The 19,414-nt window shown below is 38.2% G+C and overlaps 1 protein-coding gene across 1 annotated transcript; it reads left to right on the top strand.

The window, feature by feature from the left end:
• The first annotated feature begins 3,135 nt into the window (after nt 1–3,135).
• Nucleotides 3,136–14,602, top strand: n4bp1 (nedd4 binding protein 1). The gene is made up of 7 exons (XM_027161744.2): nt 3,136–3,664; nt 5,514–6,967; nt 9,387–9,517; nt 12,299–12,395; nt 12,597–12,704; nt 12,825–12,926; nt 13,044–14,602. Exons 1-7 carry the CDS (start codon nt 3,353–3,355, stop codon nt 13,354–13,356), a joined length of 2,517 nt encoding a protein of 838 aa, XP_027017545.1. The 5' UTR covers nt 3,136–3,352; the 3' UTR covers nt 13,357–14,602.
• The last annotated feature ends 4,812 nt before the right edge of the window (nt 14,603–19,414 follow it).

Below are 19,414 nucleotides of genomic sequence, written 5' to 3'. Positions count from 1 at the left end.
CTCAAAGCCACCTGTGCATGTCTTTGATTATATAAATAATTGTTTTTCTCATCTCAGACTAACTACTAATAAAGTGCACCAGTGACACTTTTGATAGGAGAGATGAAATATGAAATAGAGTGTTTCTGTCTGTATTTGAATACAATTGGAGACAAAACCAGAATTAAACTGGCTTTTAGTACAATTCCAAGAAATGCTATGTATACTTCACATTGCATTCAATAGTCTTTGAAATGATGAGTACATGACAGAAATAATTGTCAAAGATGTTGGGAAGTGATGTGACACATATTATAGAACTTGAATAAGGAAATGTATGTATAAGAATAAATGTAACCGGTGTGTTATCTGTATCCAGTGTGTTCTATAACAAGTGCCTTACCCAGTGGTTGAACCATTGGACTACAGATATAAAATGGAATGCTGGGCCCCTTAACACTTAATTGCTCAGTTGAATAATTGGTTTGCCAACTGTGTCTTACAGAGAACCTGGACAAAACCTGGACTTCCCGACAACCACTTGCCAACAAGCAATGAGACATTATAAATTAAAGAAAATTAGAGAAAACTTACTTTGTGAAGTCCCAAACATTATGAGCAGAAACATCTGCCTTCTTGATTTAAGAAAAGAAACATAAATCATAAGCCTTATATTACCTAATTATGTGTTTGTACTTGGCACTTCCCTTTGCTGCAACCATCAGAGACCTCTGTTTTTCTATGAATGACTTAAACTCTGTGCATGAAATTCAATCTGACTTTACCATTGTAACCCACAGTAGCAATACTGCAAATAAATATGTTTTATGTATCTCTGCTGCTAATCTCTTTTGACTAAAATGTGCCACCACATTCTCAACTAAAGCCTTACTCTTATTTCTGCCACAGTACAACTTAGCTGCAATATTAGAGTCACTGAATATTTTTGCACTGACCTTGTTCCCACACTCAGAGGACAGGTAGCAGTGGCCATGTCACACACCATTATAAGCAGTGATATTGTCAATATGGCAATATTGTCCTTGTCTGAGTCATGAATGATGAAATTGCTTTAGTTTGCCAATTGATTTGATTGTGACTCTGGTGGGGTAATTTTTTTATGTTGCTGTTTTAGCATGGTCATCCAAAGTTTTGTAAAACCAGTATCTTAACTGAACATACGGAGCATTTAGCCGACAGTGGATCACAGGGACTTGGCTTGAGCTATGCAGCATGACTTTCATTTACTAGTCAGTCGTTATTGAAACAAGTTGAACATTTCATTTTCTTCTTTAGTGGCCCATCAAACACAGCAAACACCATGTCATCATCCTCGGTTTCGCCACTCATTTCAGTGTTTAGGCTAAGCTCTTTAGTAGAATATGTTCAATTTAACACATTCAAAGGCAGTTCTTATTGACTGCTTGTTGACACCAAGGCTGAGGTGCAGGTTATGTTACGCAAGGCTGCCAACTCTCACGCATTCAACGTGAGACTCACGCAATTGACCCAAATCTCACTCTCTCACGCCACACCCCCATATTCTCACACAGACTCATGCAGCAGAGAGGGAAAAAAAATCGTGCTGCATGATCTGGCAAAGCAACACGCAGAGAGACCAGACAGACAGTGTAGTGAGTTTTTTTGTGACAATTGTGAGGGAAATACACAATTTATTCCCATAAACTGTATAGTCAGCCGTTCTCCCTCCCATCTGCACCGTATGAATTGTGAACGCAGGCAGGTCAGTGAGTTACAGGGCGCTCTGTGTCTCCGACCAGGCTAGTAACTAATAGGCCTATGCTGTTATATAGTTTATATAGAATTAAGTTAGCATTAGCAGAGTTGTTTGTTTTGCAGCACTGAGCAGTTATTTTACATAACTTTATCATAAAAAAACAGTACAAACAAGGCTGCCAACTCTCACGCATTCAGTTTAAATTAAATGTGTGCAAATCTCCCAAGAAATTCTGTACAGATACCAAATACTTTGACAATCAATATATACTTAATACACTCCTGCTAATGCAAGGATTTTGTGTTTGTAAATGTTTTTCCACACCAAGCCACGCCCCTCCACAAGCCCCTCCCCATAACAAAATCTCAGTCTAAGCTGAACTCAAAAGTTGGCAGCCCTGAGTTACGTCACATAGCTAATAACCCAAACCAAATGTCAGCATTCTAAATTAGCCTATTGGAACCGGGACATTGGCTATTATAAAGAATGAGAATCCTGGAAAAACCAGGACATTTTGCAATTCTAGATGCATATCCCTCCGGATAAAGGTGTCTTCTGAATGCTATAAAAGTAATTGTGTTCTTAATAAAAAAAATAATGACCTTGAAAATTGACTGTGAAAGAGTTTTTGTGCCGGAAAAGATCGATGTTAGCGATAAGCCAGTTTGCAGGTGTCTAAAACCTAATGAAGTGATGCTATTGTTAATTGTGCCTAAAGGACTATAAAATCAGCATGCATGTCCGAGTCTGATAAGTTAAACTAAATTAAGATGTACTGGGCTTAGGGCTATGACCAGAATTAACAATTAAATAAGAACATGGAAAATGGATGCAGTGAGACGCCAAGGTGCGACCAAACGAGAGAGAAAAAAATGGTCTTTAGTGGTCTTGACTTTGTTATAACAAAGTCTGCTTTCATGGCAGAAAAATATTCATTTTTAATTAGTAAAACGTTCTACAACAAATCCCTGGATTTCTCTATATTTTTTCTTCCACTGGAAAGCCTAGATTTTAGTAATAATAACAACAACAACAATAATAATAATAATAATAATAATAATAATAATAATAATAATAATAATAATAATAATAATAATGAAAAGAAGTATTGCTGTTTTCATATGATTTAGGACAAATAAGCATTTCCCTCATACTATAATAATAATTATAATTATAATAATAATAATAATTATAATTATTATTATTATTATTATTATTATTATTATTATTATTATATCTATACGAGAGTATAATTAAGAGTTTAGTCTAAATCTGTCCATGTCAAAAAATACATACTTGATTGCACTTGGTTCTCTGATTATAGAGATTTTTGTTTTGTTTTATACCTTTAGATGTTCATTTCTTTGTCGCGGTTTGATTAGTAAAGAGCTAGCAATTGTCGCTTGTTGATTGCGTCATCTGGGATTTTCCGGTTTCTGTGGGTTGTCGGATGAAGCTAGTTACGCTAAGCAAAAGTTAAACGCCACACTGTTAGTGTGTCACTTATTGAGGGTCGAGGACGGAGACGATACTGAAAACTGATATCATGAAGGGGGGAAGCGAGTCGTATTACACCGTGCGGGTTATATAGCGTTGCCGTAGACGACACAGAATAAATAGCAAGTGAAAAGGAAAATGTCAACAACGCGGCCGCTCCCAGGCATGAAGCGAATCACCGAGCTTTCCTGCGCAGTGACGCCGGGGAACAGCAGAGCTCCTGCCGCTACTAAACTCCTGCCAGATGCCTGGACCGTCGACGAATTTACAGTGCACGAAGGCAAAGAACCCGAATTAAAATGCGCCAAGTCTCGAGTCGAACAAGTTTTTCATGTAGCATTTACAATCATTGGCCTGTTGGACCACACTTTAGGAGCCCACGGAAGTAAGGCGTCCAGGCAAATCTGGCTTCAGCTGAAGGGGAAAAAAGAGGATGTTTCCAAAGCAAAGGTAACGCAACTAACTGTATCGTGTTTGTAGTCATATGTGGCTGATATCTGCTGTAACGACCGTAATGTTTACATAAACAAAGCTCCAGGCGAGGATAGGATTCATGTAGTCACTTTAAAGTGGTCTTCGGTATTCACAGAAATCACAACAGGGAGCTTTTTACATAATGCTTTACTAAAATCTCATCACAATTTCCACCCTAAGGTTTACCGTAAAAGTAGCACAGCAAAAAAAAAAAAAAAAAAAAAACACACTCACACGCTGTGAAGTTGACATTACACAATATTCCGCTATTGAGTGTGTGTGTGTGTGTCATTAGTCAGTTATTTACGCTGTTTACGTTGAATTCCGAAGCGGAAGCAAGAAGTTCTGCTGCCGGGAAATGTGGAAAAGCTACATAATGAACATTAGACTGGAAAATCCAGGAGCAGCTACATCTAAATGTGGATACTACCGTGATAAACCGGTTGTTTTAATTGTACGTCATATTATTTAGGTTTTGAATAAGTCTATTTAAGCACTTAATTATACCTTTAAAAAAAAAGGTATAAAATATTCCCCAACTTCTACCTAAAATACTTATTTCCTGAACTTTTTCTGTATAGTTCTATGTATAATCTAGAGAACGCATTATCACAACCTCTGTCATAGAATTTTGCTGAGATCATCTTGTACAGGGTGACGAGTCATAATCTTAGAAGCACTGAAATTGAAAAGAGAAAAAACACAGCTTTAGAAACCAGAACTATTCCCACTCAAGCCAAAGAGAAAATCTAAAGGTTTCTGCTTTAAACTACTGTCGTTTTTGCCTAAATGCCTTATTGCTGCACCGAAGTGATTTGTTCACTGATCGTGGAGCAGTGTTTTAAATGCATCTTACTTTTGTCCTGTATTCCACCTGTCTTAGGCAGGACATGTCACATATCCTGTGATGACATCAGCACTGTCACACTTCTGTTTCTGCTTAGTCAGAGTGGGGACCCCCGCTGTACACTTAATGTTCCACTGTTTTTCAGAGCTATGCGTTTCAGCCCCTTGTCATTACTGGCAGTCTTTGACTGTAATGTTCGGTAAATTGAATACTCATTCCAACTATATAAAGAAAAATCTCGTCTTCAATTTATTGATGTATAACTCTGAGGGGTTTCCATATCATGATGATACTTGCAGAGAAGAGTTTGAAAACAAGTCATTCCAGCACAGACTAACATACACGTATCCTTGGTAATGCATGTTATTATTTTTTTGCCAACCAAACACCAAGGCATTGAGTTATGTGCCTCAATCACATGATTTAAATTCTTTCAATAATGTACCATAAGGTATAATATAATAATGGTCCACATTACCCAGTAACCACACAGAAACACCTAGTGGTTTTGGGGTTTTGAACATGTGGTTGTATTGATATGGATATGGATGTTAATGGACAGTGTGATATGTGAGCTTGTTGTTAATAGTAGTCTGTAAATATTACCTGTAACAATAATTGTAACTGTCCCAGTGGTTAATAAAACCAATAAAAGCTGTTCTGTCTGGCCTTACTATCTAGAACAGATTCAGTGCTATAGGACATCAATGACATAATCAATATAAAAACATGCTGGGGTGTACTCCTTGACTTGAATAAGTTTGGTATTGCACTTAAGTAATTGTGGTTTCATTTTCTATTATTAGTTCAACCCGCCCAATCTTAAATTATTGTATTCCAAAATCCCGCATCACATGAACTACATTTGTAAAGTTTTGCCCACTTTCTGACTACTACAATATGTGGATAATATCATGCAGAGATCATCTTTTGTTTTGTGATATCTAATGCAGAGAAATCTGTTAATTTTTTCTACAGGAGTATGTTAAAGGCCTTTGTGACCCAGAGCTAAAGAAAGATGAAAGATATCCAGTGGACATGCATTGTATCTTCGTTGGTGCCGGTGGGCTCTTTCTGGACCATTTGCTGCGAGACACAAGCGCTGAGGTGCAGGTGCTGGAGCCAGGCCGTCTGAGGCTGCTGGGTTGTGCCGAAGCCGTTGTAATGGCACAGAGCCGCGTGCAACAGTTTGTTGCCCTCTTCCAAGAGAAACGTAGCTTGCCAGCTGATCGTGAGCCCTCAGTCAAGCGAACATTTAAGAACTTTGTGGAGGAACGGGCAGACAAATACACGATGGAGCTGCTGCTTTTGCCTAGTGCCCTAAAGGAGGAGCTTTTGGGGCTGGTGCAGAGCCCCACACAACTTATTGTAGACTTTGAGCAGGATCGCTCTCAGACCAGCACCCCGGTCACTGAGCTTTCCAACCAAATCCTGGTTGCAACCTTTGAGGAAAAGTCCTCCACAAAAGACAAGGCGTCCTATGAGGACAAGGCATCCAGCCCTGTGCCCATGCCTGATGTGCTGGTACTGAACGGGCGGCCAACTCACAAGCGGCGCTCATCTGAGAGTGAGCAAAGAGATACCAAACGGCAGTACTCACTGGAGAGAAGGGATGAGGACCAGGACAGAGACAACGGCCGTGATGACAGCAAAACACGCACAAGGCCACCTGGCAGGATGGACATACAGGTGTTGGACTCTGGGGATACATCTGATGAGGGTGAAGCCGTGAGCCCTGAGACCAACCTGCGGTGTCTGGTGAACTTCTTCAGAACTATGGGATACCAGCAGGATGTGGTGGAGCGGGTAGTGCGTGAAACAGGCCAAACTGAAGACACCTTCTTGCTGCTAGAGCGTATTGTAGAGGAGAGCCAAAAGAGCCAAGATGTCTCCACTATGGCTAACCCATGTCCATCCACCAACTCCACTTACACTCGGCTCAAGGAGAAGGAACGGGTGCAAGGCCGAGCTCTAACAGAGATCAAGCTAAAGGAAAATATCAAAGTTCCCAGCAGTAATGGTTGGAACCAGAAGAGCCAAACCATCAGTGCAGCATCACTGGACAATGACGACGATGTCATAGAGATCGGGAGGAAATGCAGGACAGTCGGGCCACTGGATCTTAAATCAGATTCCAGGTTTGATTACCTGTCACGGGGTGGCTCACAGACTGTGGGGCCCATGCGGATGGAGACTGTTACGGCACTGCGTAGTTCTGCTTTGGAAACACGACCAAGTTGCTCCTACCAGACCTGTGCACGAGTGCCACTGCCTCACACTGAGCCACCAGCACTGCCAAAGGCCATTCCTCTTACAGGGATGTCCCGCTTTCAGCAATCACTGCGCACCCCTTATCGACTGGTCCTGCAGGATGTACCCGGGCACCCAGACCTCCGGCACATCATCATAGATGGCAGTAATGTGGCCATGGCGTAAGTTTGTATGTTTATTTAGCTGATTGGTATGCATACAAATGTGCATACATATAGTTATCTAGCTGAGAACAAAGTGAAAAGTCACTATTGTTTCCCCACTGTAGTCATGGATGTATGGGGATGTTGTGTGTGTGTATCTGAATGTGAGAGAATATTTAAAGGTTAAGAAGTCACTTCCAGTAAGTCGTGCAAATGTGCATGTTTTTTTAACCCAGGTTTGTGTATTCATGTGTGCATGAAAGAGAGTGGGTGTCAAAGCAAGATAAGGTGCAAAATGAGTGGGTGACCTGTACCCATGCATCTTCATACTTCCTCTTCTCTGTCATCTCTTTCAAATGCTACTTTTCAGCATTTCTTTTCTGTTCTCTAGGTGGTTTCCTTCAAGGCCCTCTTCTTATAAGAACTGTGACAGTGGGCACCAAGGTGTGATTAATGGTTTAGATGGTCTATGTAGGTGGATGAATTATGCTAGGAACATATTTGAATAACAGTGAAATTGTGTGTGTGGTAATGAGATGTTTTGTAGTAGTAGGAGGTTTAAAAAGAAAACACACCAGAGCAATAGGTTTTGAGATGCTTCTTAGTGAAGAAGGAATATGGGATGTCCTGACCTATAATAAAGTGAGCTGAAGTGCTCTTTTTGTACGCAGTCCAAAAATTCTTGTGGGGGCGTGTGATAAAGATAATTAGACATGTCTATACTATAGGACCTACTTTGTCCCATGTTGTCTGTATGCTAATGATTCTCTCAGATGACCTACATGTGACTGGAGCATGATGACTTTGTGTACGTGCAGCTGTGACATGATCTGTAACATTTCCCTCACCAACATCAGCATTGCATTGCTCCCAAACTTCATTACTTTTACTTTATTACTTTATTTAATTCTTCTAATTAGAAATGATTGTTGTGATTATTGTTTTTTGTTTGTTCAGTATTCCACTACTAATGAATGCTCATACATGGCGTAATTTACTACCCTTGCTGTTTGATGGTGAAAATAAAGTTTTTACAGAAGTCATAGCATAGTTGATTGGAATGTAAAATACTGATTTCACAAAATTGATGTGAAATTAAAGTGATCATAACATCTACTTCCAACTAACATGATCACTGTACTATCCCTCATGCTGTGGCACTGGATGTTCTCGATCTTCTGCAATAAGTGTGTTGTTGTTTATACCTATTTATAAATTGCTTCTTTTTGGAGAAGGAAAATCTGTGAAAATAGATGTTAACTTTGAAAATAGATATTTGAAACTCTAGGATTCTATTATCAACCTTTGCCAAGTCAAAGTAAAAATTCCCCACAAATGATTCTGTAATTTTTATATATATACATAAAAATTACAGAATATAAATAGAGATTCTGATATATATAAATTTCTTTTTATCTCTGGTGATAAATGGTGGTCACAGCAACTAAAAGAACTTTGTCTATTAAACGTCACATTAAAACTGGTATATAAAAAGGCAGGATTTCAGGACGTTTATACAGTTTGAAGCATATCGAGGTTTACATTAGTCCTTATAAGCAGAATTACACAAACCCAGGAACTCTCACTGGATTTTGAATCATTTGTTTGAATCTTGTTTGAACATCAATACCCAACGTTCGTATTTTCCTTGTTTTAGTTCTTTCTTTGCTTGCTGTATAAACACAGAAGATTGTTCGAGACGTTCTAGTACCTGATTATTTAACAGCACTGTTTGAGACAGCATGTTCATTTGAATTGATGTCTTCCACTGTTGCGATGTAGTAAGTGAATGTGGTGAAATCCGATTCTGAGCATCGTTGCTGTTTTAGTATTGTCATTTTAGGATCATGGTCCTTTTATTTTCTTTGTTTGTAATTTTTTACAATAACCGGTTAGCAGAGCAAGTGATTCAGTTGATGATAATGTGGATCTCAGCTTGAAAAAATTATGAGGGTGTTTTTTGTGGTTATTTCTTTGTAGAGAATGGGAGAATTAAACGGGTTTTTTACATATTTGTCAATTTACATTTCCAGACTGTAAGGTTATTTTACTATAAACGTCAACTGTGGTGGATTTAGCAACACTTCCTGTTCAACTTTCTCTTCTAGAGGGAAGTTCCCTACAAAGTGTGTGTTTAAACGTGTGTGTGTATAATTGGGTGTGGTGTGTAAGTGTGAGTTCCTAGATAAAATACAGGTGTTTGTTGAATTTAGGTTTCCTTTGAGATTTAATATTAGACTTTTTCCTGAACCAAAACTTAACAGTCTTTTCTTTCACCATTTCCTTATGTAATATATTAACTGGGGATACTGTCTTACACTACTTACACTCTTACTATCACAAACTCATATTCTCTTACCATTTCAAGGTCTGATTCTGTCTGTTGTTCCTAGCACGTTAACTCACTGTGCCACTTACATGAATGCTTCTTTTCCAGACATGGACTCCATCGAATCTTCTCTTGTCGTGGGATTGCCATTGCTGTGGAAGCCTTCTGGCGAAGGGGACATCGAGAGATCACAGTGTTTGTACCCCAGTGGAGGCAGAAAAAAGACCCTAACATCACAGGTAAGTGCTCAATATATTCCTTAATTTCAGGGTTGTTTCAGTGTCACAGATTTGTTTAGTAAATTAGTATTAGAAGTATACAACTAATCCCTTTTAAATGGCTAGAATTCTTTTGTCCTATGATCTGACTACTGGAGCAGCAATAACTCATTGGTGACATTTCTATGCTAGTGCTCAAGGTGTTGTGAAATGAAATCCCAGGATTTCCAGAGATCAGTGTTTGGTGCATGAGCAGCACCTTTTAACCACTGTTCAGTTTCATGCCTCTACAAACATGCAGTCAATTTCAACTCGACTGAAATTCTCACCAACTCAAAATTAGCTAACATGAGCTTCAGTAAGCGAGATAAATCCTATAGAGTCGATTCTATAACTTACTGTGGTACTCTCTGTTCCACATGCTAATGAAATTGTGCATATTAATTTGACAGATTTGCAATACATAGTAGGTGGTGTGTTTTTCAGTAGGAAGTCAGAACTTTAGACATGCCAAAACTGAAATTTCATTTCAAGAAATAATCTCAGTATTCAGTACTGTATATACTTTATATGGCCAAAGGTTTGTGGACACCTGACCATCACACCCATATGTGCTTGATGATCATTCCATTCCAGATTTAGTCAGACTTTGCTGTTATAGTGATCGTTACAGTTCTGGGAAAAATTTCCAATAGTTTTTGAAGCGTATCTGTGGGGATTTGCCCGTTTACCCACAGGGCTTTAGTGAGGTCAAGCACTGATGTTGGGCGAGGCAGCCTAGTGTGCAGTCAGCAATCCTGTTCATCCCTAAGGTGTTCAGGGAGGGATGAGATTGGAGCTCTGTGCAGGCCACTTGGGTTGTTCCATTTCAGCCGTAACACATGGACCTCGCTTTGTGCAAGAAAACGTCATGCTGGTACAAGTAAAATCTTGACGTTATAGTGTACAAAGACTTTCTGTGTGCTTCCAACAGCATGGGGAAGGCCCAAATGTCGGTGATGGTCAGGTACCCGCATACTTTTTGGCCTTGTATGTAGGTGTAGTACAAAATGTCACAATCTGACAAGGTGAATAGTTGTACCATGTGGGATGTGGTAGCTCAGTGGTTAAGGTGTTGGACTTCTGATCAGAAGGTCATGGGTTCATACCCCAGGACCAAGCTGCCACTGCTGGGCCCCTGAGCAAGGCTCTTAATCCTCAATTGCACAGTTGTAAGTCACTCTGGATAAGGTTGTCTGCTAGATGCCATAAATGTACCAGACTCCCACAGTTTTGCTTAGATTTCAGCTTAAGTTAGACATCCACCAGACACAAAAATTTAAGTATATGGTCAACAATAATTGATGATTTTCCATCAACTGAGTTTTTCCATCAACTGAGTTTTTCTGCATTGTAAATGTCTACCTAAAATATTTTACTAATGGTTCATATCCAGACCTTTTGATTTCAAGCAAAGAGTTTAATGTCATGTAACTATTACAAATTTTAGTTAAATAATCCTGATGTTTATTACCATTTTCTTACTGTACAGTGTTTGCATCTAGTAATGCTGATTGATAAAAACATGTGAATAAATAATTCCATGCACACGTCACACGTGGGATCATGTGAATGTCTGGTGCAGTGTAATGTCTGGTCATGGGAAGAGCAAATTAAACACTCTTTTATATCTTCTGTTCAAAATGAAAATGTCAAAATGAAAATGTCAGTCAAAAGGTTTCACAGTAATACTCTACAGTTTTTTCCAGGACATTAGGGACTGGCAGACATTCTACACTGTACTATAGTAGTCATTCCTTATCTATTATAACCTTATCTATATAGAATTGATATATCAATTCTAGTTATAGCAAGTTTAAATGATTTACAAATGAGTCATATTAGAAAGATATAGAGATATTATATAAGATAAACATATTACAGATAGGTGTATACTTTCAATACAACTCATGTGATTAGGTTTGTGTATTTGTATTTAGGTTTGTTGGATAAATATATAAATAAGTCTCCACATATTAGCTTCAATAAAATATACCAGTAATCGTGTATTTACTCTCGGCTAGAACAAGTAGAACAACTACATGTTGTGTGCCAGTATTCAATTTCCACTAAAATCTCTGGGTGTACTTTTAAATGACATTAAATATTAATAGGAACACCAGTAGCCTAATTTGTACCTGTAACAGTCACTACTAATAAACGCTGTGTGTAGATGTAATTGCGATGAGATGATATTCCAGTAGAAATAAAAGAAGAAACATTTAGCTGCAGAGTATATCAGAAATAAAAATTTAAAAAAGGCTCAACCAGAAGTCTGTCGTTCCCCCCCCCCCCCCAAAAAAACCTTAAAAAAAAAAAATTCTATTAAATAAATAAAATAATTTTCTGCGTTCGGGCTAACAAATCTATAAGTTTGAAAAGCTTGCTGTTTAGTGGTAATTTCCAAGCCATGTCTCACAAGAAGGTGGAATTTGGGGCATTCATTGCAAGACCCTGAATGGAAAGACCCTTTAGGATCATTTAACTCTAAATCGCCAAATTTGATTCACTCCTAATCTTAAACTCCTGTGCACAGCAACCAAACTCTGTGTTAACTTGTGTAATGTTTATGACTAGTTTTAGTGGTTAATTAACTATATGAATGTTACATTTTTGCAATACTTAGTATAATTTATTCGTCATTGACCTTTTTTCTTGTAGCCTGTTTGATGTTCATTAAATATCGATTTTCACATAATTCTCTGAGAAATCGCAATGATAAATTAACTCCAGTGATAAATTTTCTTTCTTTACGTCTTATAGAACAACACTTCCTTAATCAGCTGGAGGACCTGCGTTTGCTGTCTTTCACCCCCTCCAGAGAGGTCTGTGGGCAAAGGATAACATCACACGATGACAGGTATAAATGCCTAAAAGAGGTCAAGCCCACTGCTGTTTATATCATGGTTTCTGCTCTTTTTTTTACTTTCCTTGTAGGCGAATAATTACATAAAATGCCACAGAAGAATGCTAACTATGTTTATCTTTGCAAAGAATTACTGAAAGCTGAACTTAAACATTGCAGCATCTGTTGAAATGTTTTGCTTCCTGCTGTCTACAGGTTCTTGCTTCATTTAGCAGAGAAGACCGGGGGCATCATTGTCACTAATGACAACCTGAGAGACTTTGTTACACAGTCTGAGGCTTGGAGAAAGATCATACAGGAGAGGTAAAAATTCTCCTCATTTGGAATTCTGTCTACATTTTAGTGTGTTATGGTAACCATCAAAGTATTATTATTTTATATAGAGTTTGAAAACAAATGTTTGAAATGAACTGTTTTCTTCAGACTCTTGCAGTTCACCTTTGTGGAGGATCATTTCATGATCCCAGATGATCCTTTGGGAAAACACGGGCCACTTTTGGAGCAGTTCCTGCGCAGAGATGGCCGGTGAGTTACCCAAAAAATATCCAATGTGTGTGTTTGTATGTTTTTAAACATTTAAGATGACATAGTACTTAACAATTATGTTTGAAGGAGTTGTGACCTCGTTCCTTCTATCCCTAGAACTGCAAGTCATCTCATGCCCCCAATAAGGAAGGACCCACAGGTCAAGCCATCAGTTTATGCCCAGACACACGCCCTGTTGCCCACTCAGTCCAAATCAGTATCACACGTGCCCCATTCCAGCCCACCTGACTGGCATCCACCTCGTCCGTCCCCATCGCCACCTCCACAGCGCTCACCCTTAGAAACTACAGAGCTGAAGAGGAAGCTGTATGACATTTTCCCTGACCAAAAGCAGCGCATCGACCGCATCCTCAATGACAACCCTTACATGAGGGACCTGAATGCTCTATCAGGCCTCCTACTAGGCTGAACACATCAATGTTGAGACCACACGAACAACCACAAGGCAGTGTTTCATATCAGTGTGACTACAGAACAATGTTGAACATGAACATGACTCTTTTTTTTTCTTTTTTTTTTTCTTTTTTTTCTTTTTTTTTATTAATAGTCATTTTAATAATAAGGCTGCAAGTGGGTTGTTCATTTAGGGAATTTTGTTGTTTGTTCTACTTTGCTTTCAAGATTACAGAATCCTTCCCATGTAGCTACAAGCACAATTGATACACTTTATTTTGGGTTTGGGTTAAACGAAGGTTGAAAGATATAAAGTCCAAGTGGCATATATTTGATGTACATATTTATTACATTACTATTCTTCTTAATTTATCAATGGAAAAAAATCTTTGTTTTAAAAGGTGTTTTAGCCACACATTTAAACTGGCTTTATGGCAATGGCTGCTGAAGGACAGATGCTTGTTTTTGCTGTCAGATTTGTTAACAATGATTTTGGGCATTGACCCATTTGAGTCATACTGAAGACGCAATAAAGTGCCCCAAGTCATCTGTAACTAGTCCTTTGATTATAGGGGTTAGAAAATGAATACTAATTCATAATGCAACTATGGCAACAGTTTATTACTAATGCTTGAAGCATGAATGTAACATTTTGAAGGCGTTCTTTGGAGAGTATAAAATTCAAATGCCGTTAAATTACAATGGCTTCCAACATCTATACTGGAGTATACAACTAATGCCTATTAAGTCCTAAATGCCTAGCATTTCAGTTAGATCTGGATTTTCAGATACAAATGATTTTATTTATGCAGTCTGTACTGAATTCCTAGCAGAATTCACATGATTTAAACCCCTGGCAGTATCTTGCCGTGTCTTGATTACTGAACCAGCTCTAAAGGTGGTGATTTAAAACATGAAACTATGCGGCTCACTTGTGACTATATGAACGATGTTAAGAACAGCTTTTCTACATTTTCTGAGCAAATCCCTGTACAGGTTTAGAAAAAAATGTTTTTTTTATTCATTTACATAAATTTAAACCACAATGGAAATCTTGCACAACTTCACTTCCATCCTGTGTTGATCGTGTTGATTATGTGCAGCAGTGGATTATATTTTGTGGATTTGTATATAATCCTGGGACTTGTGCAGAACATTATCCATGTGAACTGTGGGTATCTCACAGCACAGCTGTCCAAACTGCTGTTTTCTTCAGTGGAAGGCAGTGTTAATAAAGGCCATTTATGTGTTTGTCACATAAACAGTGAATATGAGTGGTCTTTACCCTAGCTACTTGTGCACATGTTAAAGAAAAGCAGGCTTTTGGAGAGCAGTGATCATTATTCCCTTACCTGGGAGCACTGTGCACTTGTTACCTCATTACTCTGAATATCGTTAATTTAAAAATGTTGAATCAATGGCCTCAGGAAAACATGGACACTGCTGTTTTCTGAAGGCTGTTCTCACCTGACCTTGGCTTAATACAGAATGACTTGCATAACACCTTCATAAAACAACACCTTCAGTACTACATGAAGACAAAGGATGCTTTGTAATCCCCATCGAAAATTGTCATGCTAGAATAAATAGATTAGCATAAAAGAATATCAAACTAACACCCTGTTAGAAAGCAGTAAGTACAACTAGATAGGTAAAGTTTGTCACAATAAACTTGATGTTGGCTTTGAATTATCAGTTTAATATAGTCATCTAAAATGTGAAGGCTTACCATGGAAGTGATATATGGCTTCACTATTTTACCCATAACACAATTCTCATCATTTATGTGCACATAATGTCCTGTGATGTCACGTAGTTTTGCTGAAGTTTTGTGATCCTGCTTACCATGCATGTGACATCACGTGACGTACTGTATGTGACACGTGTGATGTCAATACAATAACCATAAAGCACATCTCATTGAGGTGAACATTTTCTTATGTCACATACCTGGTAGTTTGTATTTCCAATTACTTTAGGTGTTGCTACTGGTAGATTGATGGATGGATGGAGAGGGTGTGTTGTTTTTAGAAAGAGAAGGAGAGAGAATGAGAACGGTAGATAGAAAGCCATGTTTATGTGTGTGCTAGTGATGGATTAATCAAGAGATTAATCTTGGATTAAAGTGAGTCTGCAGCTATGGCTACTAAAGTAATTCACAGATGTAGTCAAAGGGGAATAAAGCTCTTGGAATTTTAGCTAACTGCCTTAATGCAAGCTGCTGCCACCATAAGGTGAAAGTCAGAATGGCAGAGTGTTGGCTGGCGAGCCACCTGTTTATTATAGGATTAAATAGACAGTCACAGACAGTCAGAATTTCAGATTTGGACCCAGATGTGTTGTGAGCCATCATAGAAGGTAATTACAGGAACCTGAGCCAATTCTGCAGTGACTGAGCAGGGAAGCCACATGTGAGTTAACATCTGTCCACGGACTACAACTTAAGGGTTCATTTGTTATTGTCTTCAGGAAAATGTTCCTCACAGACTTTTATATTTCATGCTTTCATTCATATAAACATCCCACTCGTTGTCCTCTGAAGATTTGAATTGATGAGTGATTTTCAGGTTGGCCACATGGTGGCGACATAGACTAGAAAATTCTTAAGCTTTCTTTCCTCATTATTATTATTATTATTATTATTATTATTATTATTATTATTACTACTACTACTACTATATATTTTTAATAATATCCTTATAGCTATTGAACAATTGACGTGGTTAACAACTTTATAGATATTCAGGTTTATCTCATTAAAGAACTAATGAAGCCAGTTAGGATGGAAGGAATCAGACATTTCTTGACAGGAAACAGACTCCTTGCACACAATTAACTGTAACTATAAATTGTTATTTATGTTGTTGTTGTTTATTAAAGTTTGTCATGACAAACTTTGATGTTGGCTTGATAAAGCCAGTGTGAATGGTTAAGATAGTTGTCAATATGTAGATAGTCTGTCTGTCTGTCTGTGTCTCTGTCTCTCTCTCTCTCTCTCTCTGTGTGTGTGTGTGTGTGTGTGTGTGTGTGTGTGTGTGTCTGCATGCATGCGTGTGTGTGTGCCTGCATGCATGCGTGCATGTGTGTGCGTGCGTGTGTGTTTCTGGTAGATTGATAGAAATGTGGATGGTGTTCAATTTGTCAGAGGCTGCTGAGAGTTCAAAGACAATGAGGATCAACAAAAGTTTGGCTGATCAAGTGGCCAGACAGGTTGAGACAACTTAATCATTCTGGAGAGAGACAATTAAATATTCAAGAATTCTAAAAAGTAAAGGAGAGATGTGATACAGTTGGGAGGTTGTTGTGATATATTATAGAGTGAATACATGCACAATGATTATTTATTGGCTTCTCCGGCTTGTTGTTTCTATCACAGTTTCTATCAACCAAACAAAGACTTCTTTACAGATATAGAACTGCTATAAACTGTTGTATTTTTTGGCATACTGGTTTCTATAGTATAAGAGACAAGTGTTTGTGCTTAAACTTCAGTTTGCTCGTTCGACAAATGTGGGTGGAAAATAGGGGGTTTTTTTTCACTTTGACTGTGGGGTTGTCCCTCGTTCTTCTTGCTTTTCTCTTTGCACGGGTTCTTTAAAAAAAAACTAAAAGATTATCGCTGAAATTTTACTATGCAAAACAGCTGCTTTGAACTATGAGCTAAAAAACAAACTAGAAACAAGACTGACACTAACCTAGACCAGATGCCTATAATTTTTTAGAAATTTTTGTAGTATTTAGTATTAACAGAATGCATTATGCTGCCATCATAGTATTGGTACATGTCCTTGTTTTATGTCAACAAATGAATGAGTTTTAGAATGGCTCTCCAGTTTATATCACAAGATTTGAATTCTTTTTGCTCTGTTTGGCCTATTCTCTTTAAAATTTCCAAATTCAGATTCACATTGGATTTAGGATGGAATCACAGACTAAAGAGCTCTAAATTATAATTGTTGCACTACAGTTAAGCAGAAGCATAAAACATATCACTCCAGTATCTTTTACAGCTAGGCTAAACTCTTGGGGATAAATGCTAGCGATGTTGTATTCTCATTTAATGGAAACGCTACCTTGGAAACACCACCGAAGTCTGCAACAGTGGTGTTAGGTGGTAGCTAATCATCAGTTACTCAACACCTTAAGACTAAATGCTTGAAATATGGGTTTGTCTAATGATATATTCAATCACAGAGTGTATCCAGTTTGTCATCAGGGATACATTACTATCAGTAATTCCTCTCACGACCAAACTGCATGAAGGTGTAGAATTGTTAACAGTACTCAGCTTGCATTTATTTGAAATTAGAAATGATAGGTTTTCTACATATATGTTGGTGACATTATTACTGTTTGCTCTCAAAAATAAACTGAGCTGTACCATCAAAACTTTAATGAAAATGACACCACATACACGTTTCCAGCTAAAAGATACATACCAAAAGATGTGCTCTTGATGGTGCCTTCTCAACAACAATGAAAGGTCAAGTTTGGAACTTTTATTTGGTGTCTGTGGGAGAAACTGATAGGAATGAGATTATATCTACCAAGTAAGCTGATATAATGCACTATGGTAAGTGTATATAGAGTCAGAGAGCCTCGAACACCATTTGTTTATGCAATGAACGATGAAAAAAAGTTGACTAGATTATAGAGAATTCTGCAGTAAAAACATTCTAAAAGACAAGGTGGTGTTTTGGTCAAAGAGAGCACAAGATCCCAAAGAAACAGTCTTTTCCTTTCTCGCCTCTACCCAACATGGTAAGGAAAAACAATACACTGTTCTGGGAGGAAGGTTCAAATACCATGAACATTCCAAAACAGCTCAGCATTCTCAGGAGTGTTGCATTCCCAAAACCTCCTCCCTCTGCTTTTCTGCCCTAGATCTCCTACCTTCTCTTTCTCTCTTTCATAGTATATAGTATATATATGGCAGGGTATGTTTTAATTAAACAGAGAGCCCCATATATATACACACATATATATATATATATGGCTCTCTGTTTAATTAAAACATACCCTGCCATAATGGAACACTCATATTGACTCACATTAACAAGGGTGGACATAATAGCTGCCTTCATTCTTTAATTAAGAACACTCGTGTGGAGTTGTATTTGCTTTACAGCATTAACAGAAGTCAGTGACTGAACCACAAGAGATTTAAAGTCTACCCAGAATGCACTGTGACTAATCAGACACATGACTTCTCATGCAAGCATGTTGTTGTGTCAAGTTTAGTGAGTGGACTAATTTGTGTACATACAGTATTATTTGAATGAGACCAGGAGCATGCAGGATTTGCAAATGAAATGAGTTCCTTAACAAGTTTACACACTGTATATGTTATTTTGCCAACTCATCCCACCATTAGGAAGGAATAAGAAGCACAGAATTTTCTCCTTCACTACAAAACAGCGGTTTTGTACATATAAACATCCCCCACTCCACGCTCTCACACATACACACTACCAGTGAGGCATTATTTGGACAATTTAGACGAGTGAATGGGTGTATTCATGAGTTTGCTGATGAAGCAATTGCTACAGTCATGGAGAGCCAGCCATCATGGAGAGTGGGGAGCTCCTGTGACTTTTTTGCATGCTATGCAAGGAGAACAGCGACTAGACCGCATGTTAAATTAACACACTGTTTTAACTCCATCATGTGGCACACTAGCTTGGCTCTGGGAGGGGCCACTCCTTCCCTCCATCTGCTGTAGAGCTGCAAACAATGATGTCATTTCCTCACCAGGGCTGAGCTGGCAACTTTGGAAGCTGGAAACAAAACAAGGCTGCTCATTTTTTTGTGGTTGTATAACCAAGACACAACTCATTCACTCATGCATAATTTGCTAGAACAAGCTTACACAAATTGCTGTACCTTCACAAAATTTGCGTAGAGTTTACTGTGAAGGCGTTGACGATACAATGACAAAATTTGGGAGTTTCTGCTTGTAAACCCTACTGTATATCCTGGTGGTATTAAACTTTTTATCCAAATATGACCATTTCTAGATTAGATTTGGCTGATCTAAACATGCTGGCATGAGTTTGCAGAATCTGCACATAAAG

This window comes from Tachysurus fulvidraco, chromosome 13, assembly GCF_022655615.1.
Source record: "Tachysurus fulvidraco isolate hzauxx_2018 chromosome 13, HZAU_PFXX_2.0, whole genome shotgun sequence".
Classification (NCBI taxonomy): domain Eukaryota; kingdom Metazoa; phylum Chordata; class Actinopteri; order Siluriformes; family Bagridae; genus Tachysurus; species Tachysurus fulvidraco.
This window is presented reverse-complemented; position numbering and strand designations above follow the sequence as displayed.

Bases quoted from the DNA above. Each gene is read 5' to 3' on its own strand.
- n4bp1 (XM_027161744.2), top strand. From the start codon at position 3,353: ATGTCAACAACGCGGCCGCTCCCAGGCATGAAGCGAATCACCGAGCTT. The intron at 12,396-12,596 runs GTATAAATGCCT...TGCTGTCTACAG, and splicing joins ATAACATCACACGATGACAG to GTTCTTGCTTCATTTAGCAG. The intron at 12,705-12,824 runs GTAAAAATTCTC...TGTTTTCTTCAG, and splicing joins AGAAAGATCATACAGGAGAG to ACTCTTGCAGTTCACCTTTG.